This window comes from Euprymna scolopes, chromosome 14, assembly GCF_053919585.1.
Source record: "Euprymna scolopes isolate OS-2025 chromosome 14, ASM5391958v1, whole genome shotgun sequence".
Lineage (NCBI taxonomy): Eukaryota > Metazoa > Mollusca > Cephalopoda > Sepiida > Sepiolidae > Euprymna > Euprymna scolopes.
In genome coordinates, this window is record NC_136495.1 from 90,279,490 (window position 1) to 90,297,690 (window position 18,201).

Sequence of the window (18,201 nt, forward strand, 5' to 3'; positions counted from 1 at the left end):
AACTAATTTGACAATCTCATCATTTTCACAAACTAATTTGACAATCTCATCATTTTCACAAACCAATTTGACAATCTCATCATTTTCACAAACCAATTTGACAATCTCATCATTTTCACAAACTAATTTGACAATCTCATCATTTTCACAAACTAATTTGACAATCTCATCATTTTCACAAACTAATTTGACAATCTCATCATTTTCACAAACTAATTTGACAATCTCATCATTTTCACAAACTAATTTGACAATCTCATCATTTTCACAAACTAATTTGACAATCTCATCATTTTCACAAACTAATTTGTCAATCTCATCATTTTCACAAACTAATTTGACAATCTCATCATTTTCACAAACTAATTTGACAATCTCATCATTTTCACAAACTAATTTGACAATCTCATCATTTTCACAAACTAATTTGACAATCTCATCATTTTCACAAACTAATTTGTCAATCTCATCATTTTCACAAACTAATTTGTCAATCTCATCATTTTCACAAACTAATTTGACAATCTCATCATTTTCACAAACTAATTTGACAATCTCACTCATCTAAATCTAATGTGACAATCTTATTTTAAATTATGCAGTATTAAAATATACATTTCAATTACTTAATATAAGACCTAATTTTTACTCAAAGATCTTTGAATGAAATATTTATTCATGAAAATTTTTTAAAAAATATTTCGTAATTCTTGAAAATGTTTTTTTCCTGACCTAATTCGTTTTTTTCTTTGTAGTATCGTCCAATTTCAGTGTTTTAGATGTATGAGTTCTGGGTGACAAAGTCATCTACTGTTTTTAGTCATGTGACCAGCAGGCATCACCAAGCATGATTTAATGTGAAATTATTAAGAGGTATTGATGTGGTGTTAGGGTGAGGCTTAAGTCCATTATGATGCAAATTCTTAACAAGAAATGTTTACACTGTTCATTCATCCAAGTAACAGCGTTGCCAAATGATGCTTTGTGGTTTGGAGGAGATGAGAATGAGATTTGGCTGAAGAGGGTTTTTTATGGACATTTTCGTTCTACACATCCTTTGCCTCCTTCTTCATATTCTTGTTTCGAAATCCACATTTGTTGAAAAGAACCCTGAAATTAAAAAGGGAAAAAGAATCAAATTAACACAAATGTTGGTTCTTTTCTAACAAACTTTTTCGAACTTGCTGTCAATGTTCATTAGTAAAATGAATTTTATCTAAATTGAAAATTTTATTTTCTTTATATTAGAAATAATGTTTCATTTTGTTTTGATGATAATAAATAAAAAATGAAAAAAAAAAAAAATGGGAGGCCAACATTGATATTTATCTACAATGTTTTGGATGATCCTTATCAAGCATACTGTTTAATTCTGTGTGCTGATTTTTTACTGTTTCAGTGAAGAAAATGAGAAATAGCAGTCTTTGAGAAAATTAAGAAAAAACAAAAAAACGTTACATTTATGAGTCAAAATTTATTTAGTTCTCCTACTGAAGTGAAGTGTAATGATATCTCTTTATAATGTAATATAACATGAACACACATAATAGGATTTTACTACGCCAAATAGGGTGGATTATTTAATTGAGCAGAGAAGAGAGAGGATGCTCTCAGAATTTTTTCCCATTTCCATTTTTCCCCAGATAACTGAAAAGAACAGCACAAGTGTTTGATTCACTAAATCTTCTGGCTGGCCTGATCATAGGATCAAATCTGGATGCTCAGTTATCATTGTCCTACTTGCCTTTAATCCAGTTACTACACCCTTCTTATGTGCAATATAGTTGACATATTTTACTCAGTTTCACCCAATGAAGAGATTGTATGATTTATCAAAGCTGTCCAAACACAGAATAATAACATGTCTCGGTCAAAGCCATTTGATGCAGCTTTTCTGATGACAGATTTTATTGACTGTATAGAATGTTCTGCGAGACTATTTGATTATGGATATTTTGTTGATGACATGCAAAACTCCATTCTTTTGTAAATTGCTTGAAGAAAACTTAGCTGAAATGTAGGCTGACCATCTCTTTGATTCCTCGTTGCTCAAATATTTGTTTTGTTAGATTTTACCTACTAGCTGGAGAACAGGTTTAATCTCCTCACAACTGAATATTTGGTTTCATAATTCGCAATCATAAAAATTGGATCTGTTGACATAAAATGTACTATCTGCCACAGTCATACTGAAATTTGTGGCTTCTGGCATTCCATTGTCTTCTTGGCATATGTTACTTTAGTTGAATTGTCTTGTCTATGTAAACTGATGTTGTCACAGAACCGTTCTTGCTCTTAGTTTTCGCTTATTGATGTCCATAGTGAATCTTATGTTGCATGAACTTGGAGACCTTCATCCAAATCCTATTTTTGATGGTCATCTTGTCCTGATAGGGCCAGTAGGGTTGCATAGATTTGTCAACTTTTTGAAAATCAGTCAGGCCAGCCTTAAATAATCCTTCAGTTTACACAGTATTGCTTAACTATATTGACTGGATTGTGATTGCTTTGAACTTGGAAACATACATCCACATTACTTTGTTTGAAAATTTCAACACAACTGCTAATAGTTCATGTTCAATATTAGCATAGTGTTGCTCTCTGTCAGAGATTTTGACAAATTCTATAGACTTTCCTTCTTGTAGAAGACCTGGGCTTGGGTCTTTATTTGAGGCATCTACATGGATTATCAATCGTTTTATGGAAATCAAATGCGATTAGTAGCATTTGTTTGCAAATCAGGTCTTTGATTCATTAAAGGAACATTTTTTTTGACTCTTACTTTGTCAATTTTTTTTGTAGATCTTTCATAGATGCTGCGAGATCAAACGTGTAAAATATATAGGTATGAACTAACATGTAGGTGGTATGTGTTGAAGTAGGTAATATCTTAATTTCATATACGATTAGGGCTAATTCATCATGGATTGCCATTGGTTTCTGGTTGACTGCACATTTTTCACTGTTTAAACCTGTGTTATTTGAGCTGTCATCTTCATTAAGTTGTGCAAATTTCCATCATGTTTCTCTTTCATTCTACAGTATTTTATGATGCAATTGATAAACCATAGAGTACTAAGGTAATTGTTCACACATCTTGAGATATAATTATGGTCACATTACAGGATAGCCTAATTTAGATTCTTTGTATCTAAACAATTTGAAGATTCAATTATTAGGATCCAATGTTTCACTATATCCTAAAACTTGATCTGGATTTCACTTCTTATGTGGATGGGGAATTTCCAGGATGTATTGATTATAGATTGACTTCCAGTGTTATGACAATGTGGTATTAACCAACAAAATTGCCTATGCGATCATATACACCTTCAACAGAAGGAACAAGGGAAAATATACACCTTCAACAGAAGGAACAAGGGACAATATACACCTTCAACAGACGGAACAAGGGAAAATATACACCTTCAAGAGAGGGAACAAGGGAAAATATACACCTTCAACAGAAGGAACAAGGGAAAATATACACCTTCAACAGAAGGAACAAGGGAAAATATACACCTTCAACAGACGGAACAAGGGAACATATACACCTTCAAGAGAGGGAACAAGGGAACATATACACCTTCAACAGAGGGAACAAGGGACAATATACACCTTCAACAGAGGGAACAAGGGACAATATACACCTTCAACAGAGGGAACAAGGGACAATATACACCTTCAACAGAAGGAACAAGGGAAAATATACACCTTCAACAGAAGGAACAAGGGAAAATATACACCTTCAAGAGAGGGAACAAGGGAAAATATACACCTTCAACAGAAGGAACAAGGGAAAATATACACCTTCAACAGAAGGAACAAGGGAAAATATACACCTTCAACAGAAGGAACAAGGGAAAATATACACCTTCAACAGAAGGAACAAGGGAAAATATACACCTTCAACAGACGGAACAAGGGAAAATATACACCTTCAACAGAAGGAACAAGGGAAAATATACACCTTCAACAGAAGGAACAAGGGAAAATATACACCTTCAACAGAAGGAACAAGGGAAAATATACACCTTCAACAGAAGGAGCAAGGGAAAATATACACCTTAAACAGAAAGAACAAGGGAAAATATACACCTTCAACAGACGGAACAAGGGAAAATATACACCTTCAACAGACGGAACAAGGGAAAATATAAACCTTCAACAGAGGGAACAAGGGAAAATATACACCTTCAACAGAAGGAACAAGGGAAAATATACACCTTCAACAGAAGGAACAAGGGAAAATATACACCTTCAACAGAAGGAACAAGGGAAAATATACACCTACAACAGAAGGAACAAGGGAAAATATACACCTTCAACAGAAGGAACAAGGGAAAATATACACCTTCAACAGAAGGAACAAGGGAAAATATACACCTTCAACAGAAGGAACAAGGGAAAATATACACCTTCAACAGAAGGAACAAGGGAAAATATACACCTTCAACAGACGGAACAAGGGAAAATATACACCTTCAACAGAGGGAACAAGGGAAAATATACACCTTCAACAGAAGGAACAAGGGAAAATATACACCTTCAACAGAAGGAACAAGGGAAAATATACACCTTCAACAGAAGGAACAAGGGAAAATATACACCTTCAACAGACGGAACAAGGGAAAATATACACCTTCAACGGACGGAACAAGGGACAATATACACTTTCAACAGAGGGAACAAGGGAAAATATACACCTTCAACAGAAGGAACAAGGGAAAATATACACCTTCAACAGAAGGAACAAGGGAAAATATACACCTTCAACAGAAGGAACAAGGGAAAATATACACCTTCAACAGAAGGAACAAGATAAAATATACACCTTCAACAGAAGGAACAAGGGAAAATATACACCTTCAACAGACGGAACAAGGGAAAATATAAACCTTCATCAGAAGGAACAAGGGACAATATACACCTTAAACAGAGGGAACAAGGGAAAATATACACCTTCAACAGAAGGAACAAGGGAAAATATACACCTTCAACAGAAGGAACAAGGGAAAATATACACCTTCAACAGAAGGAACAAGGGAAAATATACACCTTCAACAGAAGGAACAAGGGAAAATATACACCTTCAACAGAAGGAACAAGGGAAAATATACACCTTCAACAGAGAGAAGAAGGGAAAATATAAACCTTCAACAGAGGGAACAAGGGAAAATATACACCTTCAACAGAAGGAACAAGGGAAAATATACACCTTCAACAGACGGAACAAGGGAAAATATACACCTTCAACAGACGGAACAAGGGAAAATATACACCTTCAACAGAAGGAACAAGGGAAAATATACACCTTCTACAGAAGGAACAAGGGAAAATATACACCTTCAACAGAAGGAACAAGGGAAAATATACACCTTCAACAGAAGAAACAAGGGAAAATATACACCTTCAACAGACGGAACAAGGGAAAATATACACCAACAGACGGAACAAGGGAAAATATACACCTTCAACGGACGGAACAAGGGAAAATATACACCTTCAACGGACGGAACAAGGGAAAATATACACCTTCAACGGACGGAACAAGGGAAAATATACACCTTCAACGGACGGAACAAGGGAAAATATACACCTTCAACGGACGGAACAAGGGAAAATATACACGTTTAACGGACAGAACAAGGAAAAATATACACCTTCAACAGAGGGAACAAGGGAAAATATACACCTTCAACAGAGGGAACAAGGGAAAATATACACCTTCAACAGAAGGAACAAGAGAAAATATACACCTTCAACAGAAGGAACAAGGGAAAATATACACCTTCAACAGAAGGAACAAGGGAAAATATACACCTTCAACAGAAGGAACAAGGGAAAATATACACCTTCAACAGAAGGAACACGGGGAAACTATACACCTTCAACAGAAGGAACACGGGGAAACTATACACCTTCAACAGAAGGAACACGGGGAAACTATACACCTTTAACAGAAGGAACACGGGGAAACTATACACCTTCAACAGAAGGAACACGGGGAAACTATACACCTTCAACAGAAGGAACACGGGAAAATATACACCTTCAACAGAAGGAACAAGGGACAATATACACCTCCAACAGAAGGAACAATTGACAATATACACCTTCAACAGAAGGAACAAGGGACAATATACACCTTCAACAGAAGGAACAAGGGACAATATACACCTTACACAGAAGGAACAAGGGACAATATACACCTCCAACAGAAGGAACAAGGGACAATATACACCTTACACGGAAGGAACAAGGGACAATATACACCTTACACGGAAGGAACAAGGGACAATATACACCTTAAACAGAAGGAACAAGGGACAATATACACATTACACAGAAGGAACAAGGGACAATATACACCTTACACAGAAGTAACAAGGGACAATATACACCTTACACAGAAGGATCAAGGGACAATATAAACCTTACACGGAAGGAAACAGGGAACAATATACACTTTCAACAGAAGGAACAAGGGACAATATGCACCTTCAACAGAAGGAACAAGGGACAATATACACCTGCAACAGAAGGAACAAGGGACAATATACACCTTAAACAGAAGGAACAATATATATCTGCAACAGAAGGAAAAAGGGACAATATACACCTGCAACAGAAGGAACAATATACATCTGCAACGGAAGGAAAAAGGGACAATATACACCTTTAACAGAAGGAACAAGGGACAATATACATCTTAAACAAAAGGACCAAGGGACATTATACACCTTACACAGAAGGAACAAGGGACAATATACACCTTACACAGAAGGAACAAGGGACAATATACACCTTACACAGAAGGAACAAGGGACAATATACACCTTACACAGAAGGAACAAGGGACAATATACACCTTACACAGAAGGAACAAGGGACAATATACACCTTACACAGAAGGAACAAGGGACAATATACACCTTACACAGTTTTGGCAAATAGCAAACAGAATCCTGAACAGAAGCGTGTGCTCCATCCCAACTATTATCAATGGATCTGAGGTAATCTCGTCAGCATCAGACAAAGCCAAACTCTTTGTCAAGAACTTTGCAGCTAATTCTACCCTTTGCGACCAAGACCGCCAACCCCCAATATTTCCTCTTGTATCAGAAAACACGCTATGTGATATACGTATATCTGTACGTGATGTTGCCAAGCTAATCAAAAACCTTGATTCCAGTAAAGCAACTGGCCCTGATGGTATTCCAATTATAGTACTCAAAAAACTTCAACCTGAACTAGCGCCCATACTTACAAAACTGTTTAAACGTTGTCTTAAGGAGAATAGTTTCCCATCTCCCCGGAAAATCTCATCAGTATGCCCTGTATTTAAGAATTCAGGTGATCGCTCATCCCCCTCTCAGTACAGGCCAATAAGTCTCCTGTGCGTCATGAGTAAGTTGCTAGAATCTGTATTAAATACAGAAGTAATCAAACATCTCAACAAAAATAACCTTCTTAGTGACACTCAATATGGTTTCCGTTCTGCTAGATCTACAGCAGATGTCCTTACAGTTATATCGCATAGGATTAGCAAATCTCTCGACGGTGGCAATCTTTCTAGGGCAATTGCTCTTGACATATCTAAAGCCTTTGATAGGGTATGGCATAAAGGTTTACTTCATAAGATCGCTAGCTATGGTATAGCTGGAAAAGTCTTCTCAATTATTAAATCATTTCTTTCTGATAGATTCATAAGAGTAGTAGTTGAGGGGCAAAAATCAGAAGCTCACAATATTAATGCCGGTGTCCCTCAGGGATCCATCCTGGGCCCAACTCTTTTCCTGATCTACATTAATGATCTTCCAAATCATATCCTTACATCATTTGTAGACATTTATGCTGACGACACTACCATTTATGGTACCACATCTAAGACAGTAAACGAGCAAGTTCTCTCCAATTCTCTCTCCTCTGATCTTGAGCACGTAGTACAATGGGGAAAGGAGTGGCTGGTTACTTTTAATGCATCTAAAACCAAGCTTCTCTCTTTACATCATCAACATTCTAATCCACATTTGTCATCAATTGAAATGAATGGCTCTCGTCTTCAGGAGGCCTCAAGTTTTGACAAGCTTCTGGGCTTGACCATTACTCCTGATCTTAAATGGAACACGTATATCAAATCTGTTGCCAAGGCCGCTGGAAAAATGGTGGGATCTTTCTATCGATCCAGTAGATATCTCACTGCTGATGCTATTCTCTATCTATATAAGAGCCAGGTACGTCCAAGGATGGAATACTGTTGCCACATCTGGGCAGGAGCTGCTAGAAAGAACTTGTCCTGCCTTGATAGAGTTCAAAATAGACTTCGTAGCCTCGTAGGAGATGTCCTTTTCTCCTCCTTGCAACCTCTATCTCACAGAAGAGATGTTGCGAGTTTGTCTCTGATGTATCGTTATTTTCATGGAAAGTGTTCAACTGAGCTTCAATCTATGGTCCCCCCTCGCCAAACTTTCACAAGAAACACTCGTCTAGCTGTAAACACTATCAATAATTTCCCCCACTCTTTATCTGTGCCTAAACCTAAACGTAGATTCCATGAACAAAGCTTCTTTCTTAGAACTGCACGCCTGTGGAATTGTCTTCCGTTTTCCTGCTTTCCGGCTGACTACAATATGGTTTTGTTCAAGTCTAAAGTAAATAAGTTCTTGATGAGCCGTTCCATATAAGTTATTAAATTTACCAAATTTTCATTACTAATGATTACTATATTGACCAACTTCTACTGTACACTCTTTAACCCTTATCCTTGAGTGGCCTCTGGGCCTTGATAATGTGGTGATGCCTTTGTAAAAAAAAAAAAAAAAAAAAAAAAAAGGAACAAGGGACAATATACACCTTCATCAGAAGGAACAAGGGACAATATACACCTTCAACAGAAGGAACAAGGGACAATATACACCTTAAACAGAAGGAACAAGGGACAATATACACCTTAAACAGAAGGAACAAGGGACAATATACACCTTAAACAGAAGGAACAAGGGACAATATACACCTTAAAGAGAAGGAACAATATACACCATAAACAGAAGGAACAAGGGAAAATATACACCTTCAACAGAAGGAACAAGGGACAATATACACCTTCAACAGAAGGAACAAGGGACAATATACACCTTCAACAGAAGGAACAAGGGACAATATACGCCTTCAACAGAAGGAACAAGGGACAATATACACCTTCAACAGAAGGAACAAGGGAAAATATACACCTTCAAGAGAGAGAACAAGGGAAAATATACACCTTCAACAGAAGGAACAAGGGAAAATATACACCTTCAACAGAAGGAACAAGGGAAAATATACACCTTCAACAGAAGGATCAAGGGAAAATATACTTCTTCAACAGAAGGATTAAGGGAAAATATACTTCTTCAACAGAAGGATCAAGGGAAAATATACTTCTTCAGCAGAAGGATCAAGGGAAAATATACACCTTCAACAGAAGGATCAAGGGAAAATATACTTCTTCAACAGAAGGATCAAGGGAAAATATACTTCTTCAACAGAAGGAACAAGGGAAAATATACACCTTCAACAGAAGGAACAAGGGAAAATATACACCTTCAACAGAAGGATCAAGGGAAAATATACTTCTTCAACAGAAGGATCAAGGGAAAATATACTTCTTCAGCAGAAGGATCAAGGGAAAATATACTTCTTCAACAGAAGGATCAAGGGAAAATATACTTCTTCAGCAGAAGGATCAAGGGAAAATATACACCTTCAACAGAAGGATCAAGGGAAAATATACTTCTTTAACAGAAGGATCAAGGGAAAATATACTTCTTCAACAGAAGGAACAAGGGAAAATATACTTCTTCAACAGAAGGAACAAGGGAAAATATACACCTTCAACAGAAGGAACAAGGGAAAATATACACCTTCAACACAAGGATCAAGGGAAAATATACTTCTTCAACAGAAGGATCAAGGGAAAATATACTTCTTCAGCAGAAGGATCAAGGGAAAATATACTTCTTCAACAGAAGGATCAAGGGAAAATATACTTCTTCAACAGAAGGATCAAGGGAAAATATACTTCTTCAACAGAAGGATCAAGGGAAAATATACTTCTTCAACAGAAGGATCAAGGGAAAATATACACCTTCAACAGAAGGATCAAGGGAAAATATACTTCTTCAACAGAAGGATCAAGGGAAAATATACTTCTTCAACAGAAGGATCAAGGGAAAATATACTTCTTCAGCAGAAGGATCAAGGGAAAATATACTTCTTCAACAGAAGGATCAAGGGAAAATATACTTCTTCAACAGAAGGATCAAGGGAAAATATACTTCTTCAGCAGAAGGATCAAGGGAAAATATACTTCTTCAACAGAAGGATCAAGGGAAAATATACTTCTTCAACAGAAGGATCAAGGGAAAATATACTTCTTCAACAGAAGGATCAAGGGAAAATATACTTCTTCAACAGAAGGATCAAGGGAAAATATACACCTTCAACAGAAGGATCAAGGGAAAATATACTTCTTCAACAGAAGGATCAAGGGAAAATATACTTCTTCAACAGAAGGATCAAGGGAAAATATACTTCTTCAACAGAAGGAACAAGGGAAAATATACTTCTTCAACAGAAGGATCAAGGGAAAATAAACTTCTTCCACAGAAGGATCAAGGGAAAATAAACTTCTTCAACAGAAGGAACAAGGGAAAATATACTTCTACAGAAGGATCAAGGGAAAATAAACTTCTTCAACAGAAGGAACAAGGGAAAGTAAACTTCTTCAACAGAAAGAACAACGGAAACTATACGTCTTCAACAGAAGGAACAAAAGAAAATATTTCACTTCAACAGAATGGAACAAGGGAAAATATACTCTCCAACAGGAAGAACAAAGAAAAATAAACTTCTTCAACAGAATGAACAAGGGAAAATAAACTTCTTCAACAGAAACCAAAATAAAATATACTTCTTCAACAAAAACCAAAAGAAAATATACTTCTTCAACAAAAACCAAAAGAAAATATACTTCTTCAACAAAGAAATTTTGTGCATATATAGAGCCAAGATCAAACTTCCGCGTCTCGAGGTATCAGCTTCTACAGTGTCGACAACAACCTGATGAACCAGCCGACGCATTTCTTAAACGACTAAGGCAGATATTGAAACAATGCGAGTACGAGTCCCCCGTTGAGAAAACTCGTCTGGTAGACATTTTCATTTTTGGACTGAACAATAAGTCCACACAAAAATCCTTACTTAAGGAAGGATATAATCTCAACATCGCAGAAGCACTACATGTTGCAGAGACAGAAGAAGCAACATCGAAACAGGTGGAGGCAATACAAAACACGCATAGTGTCCCACAGTTTTCAGAGGAAAAACCACAAGATGTCCATGCAGTAAAGGCTGGGAAAGAATATTATAACAAATGCTATTTTTGCGGGAAAAGCCATTACAGGGGCGAATGCCCAGCAAAAGGGAAAACCTGTGGGAAGTGCAGGAAGATGGGACATTTTGCAGTCGCTTGCCGCACCAGAGACACAAAAGATTCAACTCGGAAACAAGACAGGCCTCCAAGAGCAACAAGAAACCCAAGAAACAGAAACGCCCATAACATTACAATGCATAGCGATGAGGAAGATGACCACTCACCAACAGAGGTATATTTCCATACCATATCAGGGCCAAAAATAACAAAATCTCATGTCCCAGCAGATGCTAGAGAGGCGTATGCAGACTTGAGAATAGGGAACAAAAAATCACAAATAAAAATAAATGCGAAGGTGGACACAGGAGCCATGAGCAACCTTATCGCATGGGAGTGTTACAAACAACTCAAACATGTGCAACTTCTAAACACTCCGATCAAACTATTTGCCTTCGGTGGTGTCCCAATCGACCAAGTGGGTATATGTCACCTAGGAGTCAGATACGGCGACAAATTTACGAGTGCCAACTTCCACGTGGTAAAAAGCAGTGAACCCGCACTACTTGGCCTCCAGACTTCTAGAAAACTGGGACTAGTTACCCTTAATTTTACAATACGGACCAATACAGTGGAGCATGACCACACCGATTCAACCGCAGCAACGCATGCAAAACCAGAAGGAGACATAAAAGAAAGAAAGCGCATACTGTGAGTTTTCTGATGTGTTCAGGGGCATCGGGTGCCTGCCAGGGGAGTACAGCATTAAGATTGACCCGTCAATACCTCCAGTAATACACTCACCCCGGCGGGTGCCAATAGCCTTAAAAGAGAAATGCAAAACAGAGCTAGACTCCCTTGTAGCCCAGGATATAACAACTCCCGTAACAAAACCAACATCCTGGGTCAACTCCTTTGTGTGTGTCACAAAACCCAATGGATCTGTCAGGCTATGCCTGGATCCTAAGGATCTAAACAAGGCGGTGTTGCGAGCACATTTTGTCCGACATTTGAGGAAATCATCTGCAGACTCCATGGAGCAAAATGGTTCTCAATAGTCGACGTGAAATCTGGCTACTGCAACATGAAACTGGATAAGAAATCAAGAGAACTAACCACTTTCATTACTCTTAAAGGATGCTATATGTTCAAGCGCTTCCCAATGGGAGTTAAGAGCGCACAAGACGAATTTCAGCGAGCTATGTTTGATGCCTTTGGAGACATCAAGAATGTTCTCTCAATATCGGATGACACTGTTATTGTCGGATTTGAGGAGGATAGCAGCGATCATGACAAAGCACTCAAGGAACTACTAGAAAGAGCTCGGTCTAAGAACTGCAAGTTCAACCCAGACAAATTAGTGATCTGCGCACAAGAAATTTCTTTTTTTGGACATGTCATATCAAGGGATGGAGTGAAACCAGACCCAAAGAAGATAGAAGCGATCGTTCAGATGAAACCACCAAAAGATGAAAAACAACTAACAAGCTTTCTTGAGCTAGCAAATTACTTAAACAAATTTTCACCACATCTGGCAATGTTGACTAAGCCGCTCCGAGACCTTCTGTCGACAAAAACGCAGTTCATCTGGACAGAACAGGAACAGATGGCATTCAACAGCATAAAAGAGGAAATAGGAAAAGCAGTTGTGCTCAAATATTTTGACCCAAAAGCGCCAATCAATATACAAGTAGACGCATCATCAGCTGGACTAGGCGCAGCACTCATTCAAAATGGAATGCCAGTCGCTCTAGCAAGCAGAACCCTGTCAGGGTCAGAGACAAGATACTCCAACATAGAACGTGAAATGCTAGCAGTGGTCTTTGGATTGGAGAAATTTCATCACTATGTATGGGGCCAAGCAGTGACAATACAAACAGACCACAAACCACTAGAATCAATAGCCTTAAAGAATCTGGCTAATGCACCACCAAGGCTAGCAAGAATGTTACTCAAAATCCAGGGCTATGACTTCGCAGTTAAATACAATCCAGGAAAGTCTATCCCAATAGCCGACTGCATGTCCAGAGTATCACCAAGACCAGGGGAACCAATCAGAAATGTAGACATCAACATCCTCAATGCATCTCCAACTCGCCTGCAAGATATCAAGACAGAAACATTCAAGGACCCAGTACTACAAGAGCTCACCAACACCGTTACGTCGGGATGGCCAGCAAATAGATCCAACTGCCACCCTCATATACAAGCTTTCTGGAACTATAGGGACGAAATTGGACTCCAGGATGGGATACTCCTTAAAGGCAATAAAATAATTATACCTCTCTCATTTCAATCAGACATCCTACAACAACTACATTCGTCCCACCAAGGGATAAAGAAAACACGTTTACTGGCCCAAACAGCAGTTTTCTGGGTCAGTATCAACAAGGACATAGAAGAACTAATTAGAGACTGTTCTACATGTCAGAAGTACCAACCCAGTATCCCATCAGAAACACTACACCAGCATGAGACCCCTTCTTACCCAGGGCAATATATCAGTACAGACATCTTTGCTATGGAAGATAAGGAATTCTTACTAGTAGGAGACCATTACAGCCGCAGCCCATTCATACGGCGTCTCCACTCCACCACATCAGCCGCAATAATTCGACAAATGAAACTCCTGTTTGAAGAACGGGGCGTTCCAGAGGTGGTATACAGTGACAATGGGCCACAGTATTCCAGTACAAAGTTTGCAGATTTTGCCAAATCCTACAACTTCAAGCACACTACCTCGTCACCACACCACCCCCAGTCAAATGGATTCACAGAGAGGATGGTGGGTATCTGTAAAAAGTTATTGTTTAAAGCTCGAGAGACAAACACAGACAACCACTTAGCAATGATGGCTTACAGGGCTACACCGCTATCAGCTCAAATCAAATCCCCAGCAGAGTTACTGAATGGGAGACCCATGAGGACCCCACTGATATCGAAACAACAACTAGGAGATGAACAAACAAAGGTAGAGCTTGAAAAAAAAAAGAAGAAACAAAAAAATGGTACAACCGAAAAAATAGAGTTACAAACCGGTCAACAGGTTTATGTTCAAGACAAAAGAACCAAACTCTGGGAACCCGGAAAGATTGTACAGATTGCTGATGAGCCAAGGTCATACCAGGTGAAACTTGCAAGTGGTGTAGAAACATCGTAGAAACAGACAGTCATTAAGGCCAACAAAGGGCAAGGCAGCCAATATGAAGTGTCAGCACCAACTGAAAACTTGTTGCGGAACACACAGAGTTCCTTATCTTCACAACGCTATTCCAGCATAAAACCCAAGACAAACCGATGGTCACCTATCAACCATCCCAAGGACACATCCATCAGTTCCATCGACGCCTGCCAAACCACGCAGATCAAGCAGGCCGAGCAAACCTATACAGAGACTCGACCTGTGACACATAACAAACAAACTATTACCCCCCTCCCCACAAACCGTCCCCAGCCCATCACAACCCAATATACTTCTCCTTCAATAGAAAGGGAGATGTTGTAGTATCAATAGTGATACCCCATCCAGTCTTCCTCCCACTCCTCTCCCATAACCCTACTTCCGGTTTTGGGCTCATCGCCAAGCAGACTAAGACTAGAAAATAAAACGCGCTTCATTCCAGTCTCTCAGCGTTCTAGCTAATCACTAACCATCCGCACATGTAAATAATACAACAGGGGGGACAAAATCAAATTTGAAGGTGAATTAACAATGTGACATCATTTAATAATATCACAAAGAAATTAAAAGTTTTTGTCAATAGAAATTTGGAAAACCTACTTGGATCTAACTGGATGAAGCAGTTAAAATTATGAAATCAGTCAATCAATAATTTTTGCCAAAAGGTGAAAAATATGACAATAGATACCCAAGACCTTAAAGACAAATTAAAAGAAAAACTTCCGTTCCAAGCTGCAAAAGGCCAAGCAGAAGAGAACAACAAATCATCCCTATTTCATTAGTTCAAAATTTATTCTCCAATACAAAAAATGGCACCTAATCACAAACCAAGAAATCAGCAACCGGCAGAGTACTCTATCGCTAGCCTTAAAGTGATGAGATCTTAAACCAACCCAACTATAAGTGACCATGCGACCATGGGTAGTTTTTCACTGGGTACAAGAAGTTCAGTTACACTGCAACATGTACCAGTCGCAACTCAATTTTTCCCTCGTATGTGGATATTATCTACCTACAGTCAATGTCACACAAGGATATTGTGCTCAGCAAATTAATAGAACCAAAAATTTTTTCCACAATATGGAAACCTCGTTGAACTGTTTTATCCAGTGTCTCTTCAAAATAGGTAGTTCACCAGATTGGCTTATACATTTATTTTAATATAAAATCTCTAATAGTAAATAGTGCTGATTACATTTTTTTTTTTTTTTTTTTACAAATTTTCATCCATTCTTTAAATCTGGCCATACTATCAAAGTCTCCTGTTGTGTTTATATCTCTCTATAAAATCCAGATTTAATCTAACTGAGGTACATATCCATCGGATCACCTGTATTATATTTCTCGTCTGTCTATTTCACATTTTCAGAAACTACTAAGTCGATCTACCTGAAATTTTGTATGAACTTTTGTTATGATGGACTAAAACTTTTGCCCAGTTTTCATACGTTCTAAATGCAATGGAAGAATTTCCCTTGCATACATCATCACACTGTATACATGTCTGAAAAACTGTCCTTGACAATAGTCATGCTATGCTGGTTTGTAATGCAAGTGGCCAATGGCAAAAAAAAAATCTGAAATCAAGATGAATTTTCCAACACCACCACCCCACTCTCTCGTGCATGTGTATGTAAAATTTAACAGATGGATTCTCCCCATGTTTAGGCCATTCTAGCTTATTAGGGCAGTTGGCAAAAAGAATGCTATGAGAGATAAATCATGTAGGTTAAGGGGGAGTATTCTGAAAAGTTAGTAAATAAATACTTTCATTACCACTAACCCTTACTAACACTAAGTTTGAGTGGTAAGTCCTTTCACAAAATCCTAAGTTTGATTACAAAAAAAACTTGTGAAACCAATATGAAGAGCAGTATATATAAATGATTTAGCTACCAGAGAAGCAAGGATGGAACCACCAATCCAGCTACTGAATCGTCTCTCAGCAGTACCAGTTGCTGCAATGATCTTCAGTCTCATACTCTGTAGAAAAGAGAGCAGAAATTCTACATTATTTTAATAAAGAAATAACAGAATTCAATGATAAAGTCATTAAAAATAAAATAACTGGGAGTATTCTGCTTATTGACAATCAGTGGATAATGAACAAATGAGGGGGAAAATTAATAATGTGAAAGGAGGGGGTAACAGCCTGATTTTTCAGTATATCTGAAGGATTGCGAGGAAATAACCCATAATATTGGTGATATATCAATGGCCAAAATCAATATTTTAATTTTAAATGATTAATTAAAGATAAATTTCTATTTTATCTGGAAACGTGTATGTAAAAGGAGGGGATATACCTTTTTCCAAACAGCGTGTCTAGTAAGTCAACTGCATTTAAGCTCAGTTTGACATCTTGTCATCAGTACTGTCAATAAACATTTCAACTAGTAAAGTGCAATAAGATATTTTTAATTTATATCTGATATGTGAAAGGTTTCCGAGTCGACTATCGTCGTAGTCGTCGTTCTTCTTCCCCTGCGTGCGTGCTCTATATATACTACTAATCAGACGACGGTGTCACTCTTTTGTGTGTCCCGTCTTAATGGTCGTTCCTATTCTCTACATGCCCTCCCCCCACCGTGTGACCACACTACCGTCGTTTTGTGGTCATGTGACTGGAGAATTCCGTGTAGTAGTGAGTTGGTCCTTGAGGGGAAAGTGGCCTTGGTGCTCGTGTTACCCTCATGCTGCGTCGTGGGACCGGACTCGTCTGCATTGGCTTGTGGTTGATCGGATCTTGGTCCACCTCCATATCTGTTTCTGATGTGTCACAATCAGCTTCTTCCACCTCCATCATCTCATGCATGTTGCACGGTGGTTTGCTGTCCTCCCTTCTTGGTGTTTGGGGAGGTGGTTGATGGGGTTGTTGAGTGGGTGGATACTCCGGCGTATCCATGACCGGTTTGATTTTCCTGAGGAAACGGCGATTGCGTAATGTGATCCTGCCGCTACCATCCAACCGTATCCTGTACTGCCTGTTACCCATTGTCTCGACGACTCTCCCAGTTTTCGCCCATCGTTGTGGATTTGGTCCCTCCTGATTCTGCACCTGCACAGATTCGCCGACTCAGAGCTGTTGGAGGGGGCGGCTGTGTATGTCGTACTGTTCTTTGTTAAGTACGTGTCTTTTCGCCATCGCCCTCTCTCTCAAATCTCTGGTCTCTGTCCAATGCTTGTGGATGCAGTATTTTTTGCGAAGTGCGGGGAGATGGCCCCTTACTGTTCGACCATATAGTATTTCCGCCGGCGACAATCCAAGGTCCTGACTGGGTGTATTCCTATGAGTCATCATCGCCCGTGCTGCCCGATCATGATGTAGGTGTCCGTAGCCATCAACACAGTCCATCAGCATTCTTTTGGCCGTTTTTACGGCCAGTTCAGCTCGGCCATTACTCTGGGGGTAATGTGCAGATGATATGCGCCTTTTTACGCCCCAGTCTTCTAGGAACAATTTGTATTCTAGTGAATTGAATGGTGGCCCTCCATCGGATGATATTTCCTCCGGCGCACCATACGTGCAAAACCAAACCCTCAGGGCGTTACACACCACTACAGCCCTTTCTGATGGTAGTGGTGCGACCTCAATCCAACCGGTATA

General features: G+C 38.6%; 1 protein-coding gene across 2 annotated transcripts in view; it reads right to left on the reverse strand.

Moving 5' to 3' along the window:
• Positions 1-642: 642 nt before the first annotated feature.
• Positions 643-18,201, reverse strand: part of LOC145293156 (actin-like protein 6B) — a 177,960-nt gene continuing 160,401 nt past the window's right edge. The window contains exons 11-12 of one of the 2 annotated variants that reach the window (XR_013869675.1): positions 16,491-16,600; positions 643-1,110 (exon numbers count right to left, since the gene is read on the reverse strand). Coding sequence is in view for 1 of the 2 variants with exons in the window: in XM_080139606.1 (XP_079995732.1) it covers positions 1,030-1,110; positions 16,491-16,577 (168 nt within the window). In the remaining variant the exon portion in view is untranslated. The remainder of the gene's footprint in view (positions 1,111-16,490; positions 16,601-18,201) is intronic. The other variant, XM_080139606.1, reaches the window with a different exon arrangement.